This window comes from Vulpes vulpes, chromosome 1, assembly GCF_048418805.1.
Source record: "Vulpes vulpes isolate BD-2025 chromosome 1, VulVul3, whole genome shotgun sequence".
NCBI lineage: Eukaryota > Metazoa > Chordata > Mammalia > Carnivora > Canidae > Vulpes > Vulpes vulpes.
This window is the reverse complement of record NC_132780.1, coordinates 92,466,499-92,484,002: the sequence shown is the minus strand read 5'-3', so window position 1 is coordinate 92,484,002 and position 17,504 is coordinate 92,466,499. Positions and strand designations below refer to the sequence as shown.

General features: G+C 37.5%; 2 protein-coding genes across 4 annotated transcripts in view; one reads left to right on the top strand and one right to left on the bottom strand.

The window, feature by feature from the left end:
• MAP3K5 (mitogen-activated protein kinase kinase kinase 5) overlaps positions 1-17,504 on the bottom strand; it is a 196,082-nt gene that overhangs the window by 67,747 nt on the left and 110,831 nt on the right. For all 3 annotated transcript variants that reach the window (XM_072720083.1, XM_072720089.1, XM_072720092.1), the window contains 4 exons: positions 16,884-17,037; positions 9,645-9,752; positions 3,304-3,353; positions 773-868 (listed from right to left, as the gene is read on the bottom strand). In XM_072720083.1, coding sequence (XP_072576184.1) covers positions 773-868; positions 3,304-3,353; positions 9,645-9,752; positions 16,884-17,037 — 408 coding nt within the window. The remainder of the gene's footprint in view (positions 1-772; positions 869-3,303; positions 3,354-9,644; positions 9,753-16,883; positions 17,038-17,504) is intronic.
• Positions 11,509-15,126, top strand: LOC112919467 (small ribosomal subunit protein eS1). The gene is given in 2 exon segments (XM_072720260.1): positions 11,509-11,613; positions 11,788-15,126. Coding segments are annotated over 2 exon segments (819 nt in total). The 3' UTR covers positions 12,502-15,126.

The following is a 17,504-nucleotide window of genomic DNA, read 5'->3' as shown; positions in this document are numbered from 1 at the left end:
GATAAACACTAATCTTTTCCCATCAACAGACTCAACTGAGTGAAATTTTTAGAGCAGTGCTTCTAAAGCTTGCTGTAATATGTATATAAATAATTTTGTGATCTGGTTAAAATGCATAGTCTGATCTAATAAATTTGTAGTGGACCTCAAGACTATTTCTAAAAAAAATAAAAAAAATAAAATAAAATGCACCAGTTGATTCTAATATGAACCAGAGTTAAAAGCTACCATTGCAGGGATCCCTGGGTGGCGCAGCGGTTTGGCGCCTGCCTTTGGCCCAGGGCGCGATCCTGGAGACCCGGGATCGAATCCCACGTCGGGCTCCCGGTGCATGGAGATTGCTTCTCCCTCTGCCTCTCTCTCTCTCTCTGTGTGTGACTATCATAAATAAATAAAAATTAAAAAAAAAAAACAAACAAAAGCTACCATTGCAGAAAATAGATTATTCGAAGAATTCAAGAATGAAAAATTTTGTTAATCATATATTGTAATAAGTGAGCACTTAAAAAATGAGACATTACAGTTGTCCATTAACTGGTTAAGTCTTCATTAATGTTTTGTCTGTGGAAAAATATATTATGACTAAGAAAAAGCTTGATAATTATTAAAGAGAGCCCCTCCATACTCTGATTGTTAAACAGACCTCATAATTATAAACTTTTAGCCCAAATGAAATACTTATATAACCACAGAGCCACAAATTCCTTACAGGAGCTACATGTTCACTCATTAATTAAAAATAGTGATCAGGTAAGAACAGACGAATACATACTTTTTACAATGAAGTTCTGTACAGAAGTAGATTTGGAAATCATCAGAATTATGAAGCACATAAAGAAAACAGCATCGTTCTTCAAATTTAGAAATACTGAAACAAACAAGAGGATTATTCAGGGAAATAATAATACTTCTATGAATGTGCAATGCAAAATAAATACTTCTTATATCCAATCCCCAATATGATATCAACGTTTATAACAAAAAGATACAAATAGCACTTGAAAAAGTAATGTTCCCCATACCACTATATTAAAATTACTTAATAGTCTAAGAATTGTCCTCCTACTCATGCCTGCAGATAGGGTCACTTTGGAGTGTTGTTAGCACAGCTAAGCTATGGATGCCTCCAGCTTAGCATGGGAAAGCCATCCATCCTGTCTGCTACAGCACCACACTGCGTGATTGATGGGAGGAAAAGCATTAAGTATCAGCTAGCTGACTGAGCTCTGTGATTTTGGTTCTATGGCATCTGTAGAACAAGGAAATATTTCCAAAGTCAGGAAGGCAATGTGTGGAGGCAGTAAAAGCACTTCATTGGTTGTAGAGATTTTAGAGGCATGAAGAAATGTGGAACAGCACTTGATTCTGACTCAACAAGTGATTTCATAGCAATTGAAATAATTCTGAGTCTACCAGTTGGGCCATGCTGTTTTATGCCAAAGGTTAGCAAATATTTTCTGTAATGAGCCAGAGGGTAAATATTTCAAGGTTTGCAGGCCAAACTACTCAGTTTGGTTTGGCTGTTGGAGCAGCCTTAGACAATGCACAAATGAATGAACATGACTGAGTTTCAATAAAACTTTATTTACAAAAACAGGCAGTGGGTCATATTTGGCCTGTGGGCTGTAGTCTGCTAATCCCCATTTTATGCCTTTGCATCTGCTATTCCTTCAATTTGGAATGCACATCATTTTTGACTTTTTAAAGAAATTCTATTCAACCATCAGGGCCCAGCTTAGATCTTACCCTTTCCCTTCCCTCCTTCTACCTTAAACAGAAAGACTTTCTCTTGCACCTCTGTTCCTTGAACATGTATACCTGTCATCTCAATAATGACTGTATTGCCATTAGTTATTAAACGTTCCGCTGATGGGTTGTGAGCTCTTTAAGAGTTGGAGTTTATGTCATAGTCATTGTTGTATTCTAGCAGAATAGGACTCAACATTTGACACACTGGTGGTGCTCAATAAATGCCCATTGACTGAGCTGAGCAAGTTCTGAGGTGATTCACGACAAACTGCCGACTTAATTGAAATTTTCTTTTCTGTAGTTATCTCTTTATAGAGGAGGAAGCCAAGAAAACTTAACTCTTTTTGAAGTCACACACTAGAGCTTAAGTTTCTCAACATACAAACTAGCAGTAAGCCACACAGAAACATTCTATGTATATGCTGTAGGTCACAACAAAGGTTTATGTAGTGATGCCATACTTAATTTAAAAAGAATTCATTGGAAAAATAGATATAATAAAGTGAAATTTATAGTACCATACTTTCCTAAATTGTTTAAAAATGCAGCAATAAATAATGAGTGCCTTGCTAATGACTGGTTTCAAAAATTAAATATTAAAAGAGTAAAACTTTATTTGAGAAGGCATGGGTTGGAAAGATAGCTAATGGGTCAGTCCATTATCTTGCTTGTTTCTGTGCATTCGTGAGGTAACAGGTGGTTTTACCAGGCAAACTCCAATTATCAGTGACTCAGACAGCTCTACCAGTTCATGCTCCAACAAAACCAATTATTATTATACCAAAAGCAACAGGGTATTGCATAACTGGCCTGCAGAAATCTGTTTTTTTTTTCTCATTTCTATTATATGGAGATAAATAGTAGTAAACACAAGTAATTTGGTTTGAAATTTCCAAGAGTTGGTTTAGCCTGAGCTTCTACAGAACAAGTATTTAAATGTTTAACCAGTGGCTCTTGGTTCTGGAAAAAAAAATCCCATTTCTAAAACCTAGGAAATGGCATTTCCTGAGCCACTGGCATTATGATGGTAATGTCAGAAATAAACCAAACTGAAGGGAGCCACTATAATCTCAAGAACACATCATTAACAGCAACCTCAGGAAGAAAAGTTTGTAAAAAATGAGTTCCCTATAGTCTCATTATTGGCCATATTAATATTAACTGTAGGACACAATCTGAAAGATTTTTTTTTTTTTGGTTCTACCTAACAAGAGATTAGTTCCTGGCATATCAAAAGACTAGAAAATCATCCCTTAAACCAACAGCTTAATAAGCTAGAGAAGACCCAAGTAGCTCATTTTTTATCTACACCCCAATTCTGGTCCAGAGTCCACATTTACCCTATATTCTCCATATTTTAAGCAGGTGACAAGCACAGAGTCAGTTCAACTAATAGGGAGAGTTTTGTTGCAAATCTTTTTGTGGTGGAGACAGAAAAGAAGATTGTGCTTTTTCATCAATAGAAGGATTCTTAACTTCTCTGCATTTTTAAATCCTGATTAAAAGTTCTCTTGACTTCTGAGAAAAAAAAAAAAAAGTACCAAGGAAACTTACCTCACTCCCCTGACAGAAGAAGCACTAAAATTCCACTCATGTATACCTTTCTAGAACACAGGGGAAGAACAAGAATAATAAACACTGAGTCATCCAAATGAAAATAACATAATTTTGTTTTATTATTTTAAAATAATACACACAGTAATTTTTCCTAGTGCATAATTCTTCATGAACCAATTATCTGGATGGAAATTGTAATTCATTTCCCAGCCACAAGGGTGATGTTTATACTATTTAATAATTTCTGTACTTCAATAAAGCAGCTTCCAAGAGAATGTAGGAGAATTAGTCTCATTAAAATCCTAAACTTGATCTTTACCAAATTAACCTAGTGACTGTTGTTCCTTAATTTTTTAAATAAAAAACCCAGTGATCAAGGTAATTCAATTATTATAGCTGAGCAATATTTCTTTTCTGAGCAAGAAAAACATTAATTTGAATAAAGTCTTTACAGATGATTATTTCTGAATTATCTTTAGTTAAATTTTCTAACTAAAATGGTAGTTTTATTTCTTCAGAAAATAATACAGCAAGTATGTCTGTATGTACACACACACATACAGTGTCCATCATAGCTACAATGTCTTGTGACCTAATTTATACAAAATTTAATATACTAATAATGTTTGAACATAAAAAATTTGATTGTCATATGATAAATCTGGGTGATTGCAGGGCCAAGATGAAAAAAAAATGTGGACATTTATTTTTTGAGTTTATTACTAAAGCTAAGTTTAAATTAGTATTAAATTCATGTTTTTAAATAAATTACAAGATGGATCACATTCCCAATAAAAATATGTCTGGACACAATACAGAACTGACAACATAAATATTTTAATAGAAGTAAAGTAGTTAATACACATGTCCAAGTTTAGCAAGTGCTATACAATAGTCAATTCAGATTGCCAATTCAACTCTGTAAATGTGAAACAACCAGGAAAACAAGCTCTTACCCACCCACTGAAAATACTGCCAGGAACTTGAGGTCTTGGCTGGGCTTATGAAATGGGTAAGGAAGCCTGTGGCTCTGAGGTGAACCAGAACTCTCCTTTTGGCTGAAGCAAATCAAAAAGCCACAATTTATATCCACAGCACCTAGTTCTTTGTTAGGACCATGTAACTTAAAATAAAAATAGATCTTCCCAAACCCAAAGGAGACGTACTAAAAAGCTAGTTTCAATGCAACACCAGTCAGGTCATGGGCACATGACCTGGATTAACGCAACAAAGGCTGTGCACGCAGCCCAGGAAAGGAAGGGACCATGGAAAGGTGCTCCTGGAATGTGTCTCTCTTAATCAGAGTACAGAGGGAGTGAAATTAAAATAGCACCCTGCAGCTTCAGCTGGTAATTTGGAAAGTTGTTTCTAAATCCTGTTGGCCTCAGGTGACCTTCTAAATATAATTGACCCAGGAGCTGTGGCCATCACCTGCATACTACTTGCAGTGTAGCCTTATCCTCAGAGCCTGCAACTGAGCTGTTCATGAAGGCAGCATCCAGGATCAGGAGGTGGGGGTAGAATGCAGAGCTAATAGGGCACTTAGGCAAACTTGCAACTGAACAGGGCAACTGGCAAAACACCCCTAAGACAGCGCTGGTAAAATCTATCTTATATCACAGCCTGTTCTGGGAATAGCCAAGGAGAGATTTCCCACATTGATTGGGTTGGTTTCATAGGAAAGGAGAACAGCATTTCCAGAATGTTAGGTTCCTGAAAGGTTGCAAGTGCTGCCAGTGAATGTTTTATTTTAGTGCTGTGAAGCCCAGGACCCAAGATGGAGTCATCTGGAATAAGGCCCATCTCCCTAACTCCCTTGCTACTGGGACTCACCACGTGGAGGCGCTGGCGAGCTACAAAGCCAACTGGTGGGATAAGAGGTTCCTGGGGCCTGTCTGGGAATCTGGGTAAAGGGATTGCCAGAGGCAGAGCTGGAATAATTAGTCTCAACAAGCCCCAAACCGACACTTAAGCTAATTTACTCAGCACAAGCAGGATGTTGTAGGAACTGGTTAGTCTCACGGATCCCATGCCCCAGCTAGGACAACAGTAGGGACTAGGAGTTAATACTGAGCTACGGTGGCAGGAGTTATACATTGGGAGACCTGCAGTTCCCCAGACAATGGACAGACACACTTTTCTTCTTTGCTAACAAAAACTGAACTTTGTTCGAGTTCAGGTAGCAATGGTTTGGGATGGGGGATATTGGTCCAAATTGGCGAATTACTTCGTCCATTCTCCTTCCTAGTGATTGCTTTAGGCATGAACACATGATGCAATTTATGCTACCAAGGAGAGGGCCCGACCCTTTTCCTTTGGATTCTGTGTGTGTGAACTGATGCTTGGAGCTACTATTTAAGACAATGAGAGAAAAACCAAGAGCATAAAGAGAAGCCAACTCAGAATTCGGACACTGTTCAACCACTGAATTACCCCCAGGATGAACCCCCTGCCCCCGTCAGAAGTTCCTGTTATGTAAGATAACATTTCTTTATCAATTAAGCCATTTTTAGCTGGGAGTTTTATAGCTAAAAGCATCATTGATGGATGAGACTATCATATCGTCAAAAATCTAGAATCTGAGGCAAACATATTCCCCTCACAAATTTCCTGGATCTTCTCGGAGTGGCCATGGCTGGAGCTGGCAGGAGATCAGACCTTCATATTCCACTGGGACCCTGCTGCCTGCTACTTTTCCCTGAGAGACCACCAGATAGGCCAGGAGTGCTCAGACTCCAAAAAAGGAAGGGATTCTAAGTAACAACCACTTAAAATATCTTAGAAATAATGTTTCTCTTCCTCAATCTAAAATTTTCTTTCCTGTGCACATGCAGATTTTCTTCAAGTGCTAACCTGACTTGAAGCAGCAACCATCCATTGAAAAAAGGGAGAACTGTTAAGAGATTAGGATTTCAATTTATTTTGGCCTTAAGGTAAAGTAACTCTCTAAGAGCCCCTGGACTCTTAGGAATTGGTATAATGATCTTAAAGTTTTGATAGTTGCAATATAAAGTGTATACTAGCTCATATAACTGTTCATTCCACATTTTAGAATGAAAATCCTGAGAGAAGGAGGGAGTAAAGAAATAAATGTGATAAATGCAAAGCAACACTCTTCTATTCTTAGAAAAAAATGTAAAACATTCTATGACAGGGGTGCCTGGGTGGCTCAGTCAGTTGAGCCTGTGACTCTTGATTTTGGCTCAAGTCATGGTCTCCAGATCAGGGTTCTTAGATTGGGTCCTGAGGGCTCAGGGCTCAGCTGGGAGTCTGCCTGGGATTCTCTCTCTTCCTCTCCCTCTGCCCCTTCCCCCAACCCCCAATTCCCACTCGCACACACGTGTTCTTTCTCTCAAAAAGAAAATCTTTTTTTTAATCAAAAAGAAAATCTTAAAAAAAAACATTCTATGACAAGAATCCATTTCTTGTTTAACATCAGACCAATACCTCTGCTATTTATCTGTTACTTTATAGTTATTATAGTTGCTTTAAACTAGCATAATATTAGCCAGGTTATCTTATTTTAATTGCTTGTCCTCATTCCAAGGGTATCACTTCTATTTCAAACAGTAGAAAGGAAGACAGTGGTAATGAACATGCTGTGGACAGAATTAGGGTTTGTTAAGAAACTGATGTAACATTCAAAATGGAAATTGATTTAAGAAAGCTTAAATTTTTGAACAAGGAGAATTTTTAGCACAGTGGGGACAATGCAAATGTAATTCTTTTTGATCAAAAGATGGTAAAAGTGGAAACTGGACAACTCACAGCCTAAATCTGTAACTCTTAATGCACTCTTTCCTATCTTCATATATTTATTTCTCAGCATAATATAAAAATTATCTCTACAACTGTCACAAAACATAAGGGAGTCAATATAAGGCTAATTTTATTCAACAAAGAACTTCCAGACAACTAGCTGGAAATAGCATTTATTTTCCAAAAAATCTCTGTCTTACTTTTTGTTCTTTTTCTGTCTTCTGGCTGTCCACTCATTTTCCTGGCCCTGCTAATTGCTAATTCCTTTAGCCCCATTCTGTTTCCAAGTGTCCTTGGATAACCTTGCTCTTTCCAATCAAGCTTTTGAAAATTTCCTCTCCCAAATAATGTTCATGTTTCCTAACCTCTTAGATTTTGTAGTTTCAACTGGATGATTACTTTAAAAAAAAAAAAAAAAAGATTTTATTTATTCATGAGAGAGAGAGAGAGAGAGGCAGAGATACAGGCAGATACATCCATGCAGGGAGCCTGATGTGGGACTCCATCTCAGGACTCCAGGCTGAAGGTGGCACTTAACCACTGAGCCACCCAGGCTGCCCTGGATGATTACTTCTGCTTGTGAGAACATATATGCATATACTTTAAAATACTGTAAATAGGGATCCCTGGGTGGCGCAGCGGTTTGGCGCCTGCCTTTGGCCCAGGGCGCGATCCTGGAGACCCGGGATCGAATCCCACGTCGGGCTCCCGGTGCATGGAGCCTGCTTCTCCTCCCTCTGCCTGTGTCTCTGCCTCTCTCTCTCTCTCTCTCTGTGACTATCATAAATAAATAAAAATTTAAAAAAAATAAAATAATGTAAATAAAATATTGTATAATTTAAAACAATGTTAACAACATGTATATAGTTACATTAGTTATTCTTGATTTTGTCTCTAGACAATTCCACCTGGAGTTATGCTGTCATGCAGGCTACAGATCAGGGTTCTAAGGACCCCCTCCTTGTGTTAGACTAATTTGCTAGAGTGGCACATAAAACATGGAAAAACATTTTACTTACTAGATTACTGGTTTGTTACAAAATGATATGACTCAGTACACAGCCAGATGAATGAGATGCATAGGGTAAGGTATGGAGAAAGGGCTAAGAGCTTCCATGACCTCTCTCTCTAAGGCTGCCATTCTCTCCAAATCTCCACTTACTCACCTACCTGGAAGCTCTTTGAGCCTCATTCTTTTTGGATTTTTATGAGGGCTTCATGACAGAAGTATGATTGATGAAACCCATTGGCCACTAGAGATTGATTCGACCTCTCCCTACCAAGGGGTGGGACTAAAAGTTCTAATCCTCTAATCCCACAGATGGTTTTCTTGGCAACCAGGCCTCATCCTTAGGTTAGGTCCACAGGTCACCTTATTAAGATAACAAAAAAAACCACTTTTATGGCTTTGAGCACTTAGGAAATTCTAAGGGCTTTAGGAAATCTGTGCCAGAAATGGATGAAGACCAAATATTTATTTCAGTGTTTACAGATGAGGACACGCAATGAGGGAAGTCATAGTGCCAAGGGCAGAGATCGGATTTGAACCCAGGATTGACAATAACTCAAAGACATTTTAAAAAACTGACACTGATATTTTTAAAAATTGCAACCCCATGCCTCCAAATGTACTTCCCAATTCCCTCGTTCTGCCATATTTTCCCCTTTAACATACTTCTATATTTTATTTATTTATTGCCTGAGTTGACAGTAGGAATTTTTATTATTTTGCATTCATCTGTTTCCCTAGTACCTAACACAGTGCTTGGGAGCACCTGTCACAGAGTAAGTGCTCCATAAATATTTCCTGAGTTCATGGGTAATTGTTAAGGGAAATTATAAAAGTATTTTGGAAAAAAATTACCACAACTCTCACAAAACTACTTTGCCACAAAACTTCTCTCATTTCTGTGGTTTACCCTATGGATTGAAATTAGGTCTTGAAATTTTTCTGTTTAAAAAAATAGTAGGATTTGTAGTTGCATTAAAACTGATAAGGTACAGAAGTGGAAAGGGTTATCCAAATGACTGCTAGAAGGGGAAATAAGAGCATTTAAGACCCCTTGAAAACCAGGGCAGCACAGCCCCACTGATACTGTGATGGCACCCAGAGCCAGTGGCTAATCTGAAATTGAGCAGCTGCTTAGATAACCCAACAGTGTCATAAAATGATAATTATGATCTTGCTCATGTAAGACTAGAGTGGCCTTATTCTGATAGGCTTCCTAGAATGAAGATATGCATCTTTTAAGTCATATATTTTAAGTCTCAGTTCTCCGACACATAATTTAATGTATAGCATGAATTTCAAAACAGAGAAATCTTTTAATTTTAAGCAAACTTTGGATGGTTTTGCCATCTACAATAAAAATCTGAATAATTTCAGACATACTTTACTAAATGAGTAAAATTCATAAACCAAATTTAATAAATTTCATTATCACGGGATATATTTATGCCATGACAGATATACACAGTAAACTATTTCTTCATAACTAATGAAGATATTTGCTGGAATATGTAAATGCTAGAAGGGAGTAAAGTCCTTCACTATGAATGCTCTTGTCTTAATGATTTACCTTGTCATCAGGAAGCACGTGCCAAATAGATATGGTCTTTTCCTCAACTTCATTGTTGATAGACAAATATGAAGGCTGATAGATTTTGGTTGGTTCTAATATTAATACCTTGAGAACAAAAGGCAAAGAAATGAATATTAGGGACTTCAGATTTAAGCCATTTAGAGCTGTTATAACATCACTGAACTGATGTGGATGTGGAACTGATGTGGATGAGCCTCTGGTTCCACCGCAGTATTAAATCCATTTTAACTCCTACCATTGCCTTCCCTGAGTCCTTTGAGCATTTTACGGTATTATACAATTATCCTAAGTTCCAATAATATACCACCTTTTTTGCTAAAGAAATTAGAAATGAATTTTTTGAAGTCCCTATATTGGTTTGGCTATCCCCAGGGAATCTACTCTAATGATATATTTTTAAGGTCTTCTTTCATCTTACAGTTAGTGCAAAATCTATTTCTATAAATATAAATGTGTCCCCAAAAGGCAGAAACGTGGTAAAGCAAATAATTCCATACATAAAAAAGATTCCATATGCAGAGTGTTACATACTATTTTAGGTTTTCTCCTGCCACACCTTCATCAAGATGTGGTAGTATGGTTTTCATACCTATGTAAATGGATTGAGAAATGATTTTGATTACTGAAAGAGTTTTATATATGAGCCAAAGCAATGGACATAGCTGTATGAAATAATAAAAATGTTTTTTGTATTGTCTTCAAAATAAAACTAGAATCTTCAATAATGATATATTTAGCCTTGTGAAAGAGAAAGAGAGAAATAAAGCTTACTCCTGTTTTGGAGATGTACGAGGTGTATATAATAAGTGAGTTGAGAACACTCTCAAAGGATGTAGGGCATTATTACTAGTATCTGATAATAGGTGCAAATAAAATTAAGAATGAACTGATTTTAAAGGTGATGCAGCTATTATCTATTTATACAGATGCTTAAAAGCACCCACCTAGCTCAAATTTCCTATGCAGTCTTAAGTAGGAGTATTTAAAAAGGAAAGGAGAACCGATACTAAACTATCAGAGAAACTAGAATAGTTCCTTCTACCCTATTGCTTAAAACTCAAGAAAACTGGCTTTTAGAAAGAATCTTGTGTCAAGAAAGTTGACCAGATAAAAGTGGAAGAAAAACCCTTCAGAAGACTCCATCAGCAAGGGATTATGGACTCATAATACACTGTAATCTAAAGTACAATTTGAGCAAGAAAGCACATGGATTAGCAACCCGACTCTTGGCCATCCACTACAAACCTAGTGTACTGAATTTACATTATATTTATCACAATGGTAAAATATATTTAGAGGACAGAGAACTACAGAGAGGGGATTAGGGAAACAAAATTTTCTTTACTTCTGAGTATAAAAAAATTTAAAGGGCTTAATTCGTGGTCAGGCTCTAGTTATGAAAATATGATAGAACAGACCACAAATAAAGTACAGTCAGAGCCCACTGAAGAAGATATTTTGATTTAGGAAGATACCAGGTGAATCTAGGTCCAAATTCCAATCAACAGAGAATGAAGTGGTACTGATTAATAATAGAAATAAATTTTCAATTGAAACTTGGCAGGATTGGTGTTCTAAAATCTGAGTATCATGGGCAGCCCCGGTGGCGCAGCGGTTTAGCGCCGCCTGCAGCCCAGGGCGTGATCCTGGAGACCCTGGATCGAGTCCCACGTCAGGCTCTCTGTATGATGCCTGCTTCTCCCTCTGCCTGTGTCTCTGCCTCTCTCTCTCTCTCTCTGTCTCTATGAATAAATAAATAAATAAAATCTTTAAAAAAAAATAAAAATAAAATCTGAGTATCCCAGTGTTTGTGAAATGAAAATTAATAGGGGGCAGCGCCATGGCGGTCGGCAAGAACAAGCGCCTTACGAAAGGCGGCAAAAAGGGAGCCAAGAAGAAAGTGGTCGATCCATTTTCTAAGAAAGATTGGTAAGGGGATCCCTGGGTGGCGCAGCGGTTTGGCGCCTGCCTTTGGCCCGGGGCGCGATCCTGGAGACCCGGGATCGTGTCCCACGTCGGGCTCCCGGTGCATGGAGCCTGCTTCTCCCTCTGCCTATGTCTCTGCCTATCAGTCTGTGTGTGACTATCATAAATAAATAAAAATTAAAAAAAAAAAAAGAAAGATTGGTATGATGTGAAAGCGCCAGCTATGTTCAATATAAGAAATATTGGAAAAACACTAGTCACAAGAACTCAAGGAACCAAAATTGCATCTGATGGTCTCAAGGGTCGCGTTTTTGAAGTTAGCCTTGCTGATCTGCAGAATGATGAAGTTGCATTTAGGAAATTCAAGCTAATCACTGAGGATGTGCAGGGCAAAAACTGCCTGACTAATTTCCATGGCATGGATCTTACCCGTGACAAAATGTGCTCCATGGTCAAAAAATGGCAGACCATGATTGAAGCTCATGTTGATGTAAAGACTACCGATGGTTATTTGCTTCGTCTATTTTGTGTTGGTTTTACTAAAAAACGCAATAATCAGATTCGGAAGACCTCTTACGCTCAGCACCAACAGGTCCGCCAAATCCGGAAAAAGATGATGGAAATCATGACCCGAGAGGTGCAAACAAATGACTTGAAAGAAGTGGTCAATAAATTGATTCCAGACAGCATCGGAAAAGATACAGAAAAAGCTTGTCAGTCTATTTATCCACTCCATGATGTTTTTGTTAGAAAAGTAAAAATGCTGAAGAAGCCCAAGTTTGAATTGGGAAAACTCATGGAGCTTCATGGTGAAGGTAGTAGTTCTGGAAAAGCTACGGGGGATGAGACCGGTGCTAAAGTTGAACGAGCTGATGGATATGAACCACCAGTCCAAGAATCTGTTTAAAATTCAGACATTTAATGGTGACAAATAAAAACATATTTGTGATGTTTAAAAAAAAAAAGAAAGAAAATTAATAGGGAATAAAAGGCAGATTTTTCCAAAATACCATCCAAGTCACTGTACTGACAAAGGTGAATATATGCCTTGTTTCCTAATTATGTGGGCATAGAGTTTAACATGAGAAAAGCACAGCACCAGGTTATCTCCCCTCTTCTTAAATTATGTCTTTATTGTTGTCTCAAATATTTCTAACAGATAAAGTCTGGCCTATGTTTTCCAATGTCGAGATAGGGAGTAAAAATCGGTTGTAATTATCATTGTGTAACCTTTGTCAAGCCCTTTGATCTGCCCTTGAAATGACAAAATGGAAGGAATTTGTAGCATGCATTCTGGAGGTCACAGAAAGAAGGAAGAAAGAAGAGGAATCTGACAAAACCAGCTAGCGACAATTCGCTTGAAAGTATAAACATTCTTGCTTTTAGTTTCTAAACTTGTGTATTGGTTCACATTAAAATCAACGGCTAAAACATTTTTTAAAAAATAAACAGCTTATGTCTTGTATCTGAAATGGGAAGGAACGCAGTAAGACCCATAAAGTATACAGGGTAGACAGTAAAGATAGGTACATGTCTCAGCTCCTACAAGAGTCCATAAAAGCACCACACTCCCCTTCCTCTTACCTGGGGTGAGGGGGTGATGGTCTCCTAACTTTTCAATGTAGGAAGGAAAGAAATATACACAGAAGAGAGGTGAAAAAAAAAAGAATCAAATAATAATAATAAAGGAGGGGACCATTCAAATCACTTTGCAAAGAAACTTTTGTCTGTTTCCTTTTACCCAGCATCACTGTTATTTCTTAGAGTAAGAACAGATACAGTAGTGAAATTAATGGAAACAATCAAATAAAATCTTTTCTAATAGAAGTCATCTTGGTTTTAGTCAGATCCACTTTAAAAGAAGGATAATGTTATTACCCCAATCAAGACCTACTGTGGCCTTTCTAAGTATGAGCCAATGTTGCTACTCCATGGACACAATGAGTTAGTGACTAACATGGTACCACAGGTACTAGAAACCTGCCTCTTTCTCCACACGGTGGAATATGGGGAGCAAATTCTTATGGTCGCAGGGAGTAGGCCCAGTGGGAAAGGCAGATGAGTGAAGCAGGAATGATGGGACTGTAATCACATCCAGAATGGAGCAGATAGTTGACTTAGTAGGTTGTTGCTTTTGGAGAAGACAGTCACCAGTTGCCAGTCCCTTTAATTTCTCAACAACTGAAAATCTAGATTTTTGTGAACTCTCCTTATTTTTCACTTATTTTTTTTATAAGCTCTATTTTTCAGTGGAAATATTCTACCTTTTCATCTAGTTTGTCATCTTTTCCTCTATCTTCTCTAACATAGTAATTATTTGAAGTTCTTCTCTGGTAGCTTCAATATGTGAATCACTTCTTGGCCTGCCTCTATTGGCTGTTTTAGCTTTTCATTATCTGTCAGTTTTTTTCTGCTTCTTAGAATGTCCAATAATCTTTGAATGTTAGAAAAGTAAAAATGCTGAAGAAGCCCAAATTTGAATTGGGAAAACTCATGGAGCTTCATGGTGAAGGTAGTAGTTCTGGAAAAGCTGCGGGGGATGAGACCGTAAAATGGAAATGTCCAATAATCTTTGATTGTGTCTGAATGACACAATGCAGAGGCTCAGGACCATATCTTTCCACAGGTTTCTCTACTCCTGCCCCCTAGCTAGCAGCCAAATTATTAGTGCATCATCTTGATCTTATCAAGGCTTACTTTTATTACAGCTTTGTTAGGGTAGGTCTTTTAGTTTTGCCTTTATTCCCAGGGCATGGGCTTTTTCTATGTCTCCTCTAAATGTTTGGGTGTTTACCAAAGTCTCATCATTCTGGCTAAACCCAAAGTCCAACATCTTATCTCTGAATTGTTTAAGCTCTGGGATATCTACTCAACTCTCAACCTTCCAAAGAATGCTCTTTACCACTTCTGGTCCTGATCTTCTAAATAGCAAGGGGATTTACCTTGGTAAGGTTTACTTAAGCCATATAGGTTTCAGCTAAAACCCAATTTTAGTCAAATCCTGGGATCAGTAGTTCTGTTTACTTACACTGTGCTTACCCCTTGTTCACACTATCTACAAGTTGCTCTAGGACTCCAGTAAATTACCCAAGTAGAATCCTGAGATTCATTCTTCAAAACTCCCCCTTCTCCAACACCTTGCCCCTCATATTCCAGCTGTCTTAGAGTCCCAAACACCTCTCCCTGTCTGCTCTGCCAGAGAGAATCCCACACCCTGCTACGGCTCCACTTCCTTGGGCTGCAGCCAGAAAAAGGCCTTAAGAGAAAAAAAAGTAGGTGAAGGTGGGACTCACCTCAAGTACCTCCCTGCCCAAAGATCACAACACTGTGATCATTGCTTATTTAATGTTTACAAACAGTATTTTATATATTTTGTTCAGATTTTATAGTTATTTATGGCAATACCAATATCATTTACAGCCAGCACTGAAGATCGAACTCTCCTTATTTTTTAAATTTTGGCAACAAATTCTGTTTTTTTTTTTAAAATCATCAGGTGGTCTTTTAGACACAAACTTAATCATATCCACAACCCCACACAAAATAAGAGAAATACTAATTAAAATGATCCCAATGTACCATTTTTTTCATCTGTAAGTTTAGCTAAAGTACAAAGATGACAAATACACTTTTTGAGAAAGACTTTAGGAAAGCAGTCAGTCTCATATGTTGCCAGTAAGAGTGTCAATTGATACAATTCCTATGGAGGGCAACATGGCAATATTAATTCCACTTCTGGGAATTTACCTTACAGATTTATGTGCACATGTGCAAAACAGCAATGGCACAACAGTGTCTCATTTTAATTTGCATTTTTTGGACCACCCAGTGAGATTAATTATCTTTCCACATGATTTGCCCATTTCCTTTTTCTTTTGCTTACCAATTAGTAGTTGTTTTTTTTTCTTTTTTCATTATTAGGCAAATTGATAACTTTGCTGCATTAGTATTAAATATTTTATCCCTATCTAGCGTTTGCCATGTTTATGGTGTTCTTTACTGAACAAAAGTTAGAATTTTTAATGAAATCAAATTGGTCAACATTTGCCTTTAGGGCTATAGGTCCCTTTCTTGCTTAGGAAAGCCTCCCTCACCTAAGTATAAACCTATATTCTCCTAACTTCTCTCAATATCTTCTAGTTTTATTTTTGACATATCATATTATGACAGACAAATCCATATTAAATAATTTAAATTAGCCCAGAATAGCTAAGAGGAGTGGTTTCCTTTCATAGCCAATTTTCTAGTCAATCAAGTCAACAGTCAACTAAATACAGATAGTTCTGTGCTGTCTTCTTTTAATGCATTTGCTACCATCAGAGCACCAGCTGCAGGCACACTGCCAGCTCACTCTGAGAGAAGTATTTTCCTAGGCTACACATTATCTAGGCTAGAAAACAAAGTGTTTTTAGTTTGAAAGGCTTTTCAACTGAAGATCCTGTTGAGCTTAAGGCTTCATTGGGAAGGAAAAGTAAAGAAAGCATGTTAATGCCAGCAACAGATTTAATTAAATGAAACAGATGATCCTATAAACAAGTATTAGAGAACAAGATTCTATAAAAAGAGTTGAGAGTTGTCACCACCTGAGTATGGAAGATTGGACTAGAGAGCTCACACATAGAGATTTATGGGATCACTTGGATGTGGGAACAGATTAGTGAATACAGTGACTGGGTCAGTGGTTCTAGAATTGGGTGCTAAAGTGTATACTGCTTTGGGTGATATTCTGAGAACTCTCAGGATGGGAAAGGCACCAGCTTTGAGAAGATGAATACATTTTTAAAAGTGTGTTGCCTCTACTATACATATATCTGTATCTATATCTAGCCAAGATGAGTTACAAATCAGAAGCTTTGAGTCATTTTTCATGGGGAAATGATTAGGACACTACATCTAACTCTGACTCATGTGGATAATGAGTGGTGGAGATGGAATAAACACCCAGGTGAACAGCAGCACTTTTCACCACAATAATGGTGCTGACATTGATGACAATGTTAACACAACTGTAGTATGAATTAACAGCAACCTTGTGTCTGGTCTGAAGCAATATGTTGACTAACAGGCTAAGCAAGAGGCAATCTTTTCTTGGAAAGCACACTTCACAACTTTTCAAAAGAAATCAAATTCCATGGCAAAAACATAAAAATATCACTTCCCTGATTTTGGGAAGTCATTAAAAAAAAAAAGTAACACTAGTACTGTTACAAATACAGTGCAAGATGTTCTTTAAATTAAAGAAACAAAATAGGGATGTACCTAAAGTTAAGCTAAATGAAGAGTACTCACTGGAAACCTAACTACGGTAACATCTGTCTTTGTGGCTTCGACCAGGAAATCCATCCAGAAGTCCACGAGCTCCTGTTTGGCCACAGGCTGGTCTGTAGTCAGTTTCACAAAATGCTTATATATCAAAATTGTCTCTACAATAGATTTGAGGTACCTAAAAATGAAAAGATATAAAACACATAATGGGCAAATTTAAATATAACGTTAATATTTATAGATTCAGATTGGTCCAATATTATTCATTATTTCTTATATGCCATGTACTTTCACACATATTGTCTCATTTAAATCTTCTAGAAATTCAATGAAGCAGGCTGTTTTTTAAAAAGATTTATTTACTTATTGAGAGGTGGGGGATAGACAGTGTAAGCATGAGCAGAAGGCGCAGAGCGAGAGGGAGACAGAATATCAAGCAGACTCCCCACTGAGTGCAGAGCTGGATGCAGGGCTTGATTTCATGACCCTGGGATCACCACCTGAGCTGAAACTAAAAGTCAGTTGCTTAACTGACTGTGTCATCCATGCGCCCCAATAAAATAGGCTGTTTTATCCTCATTTTAAAGATGAGTAAACTGAGGCATAGAGAGCTTAAATTGCTTGGACTGGATGATACATCTACTG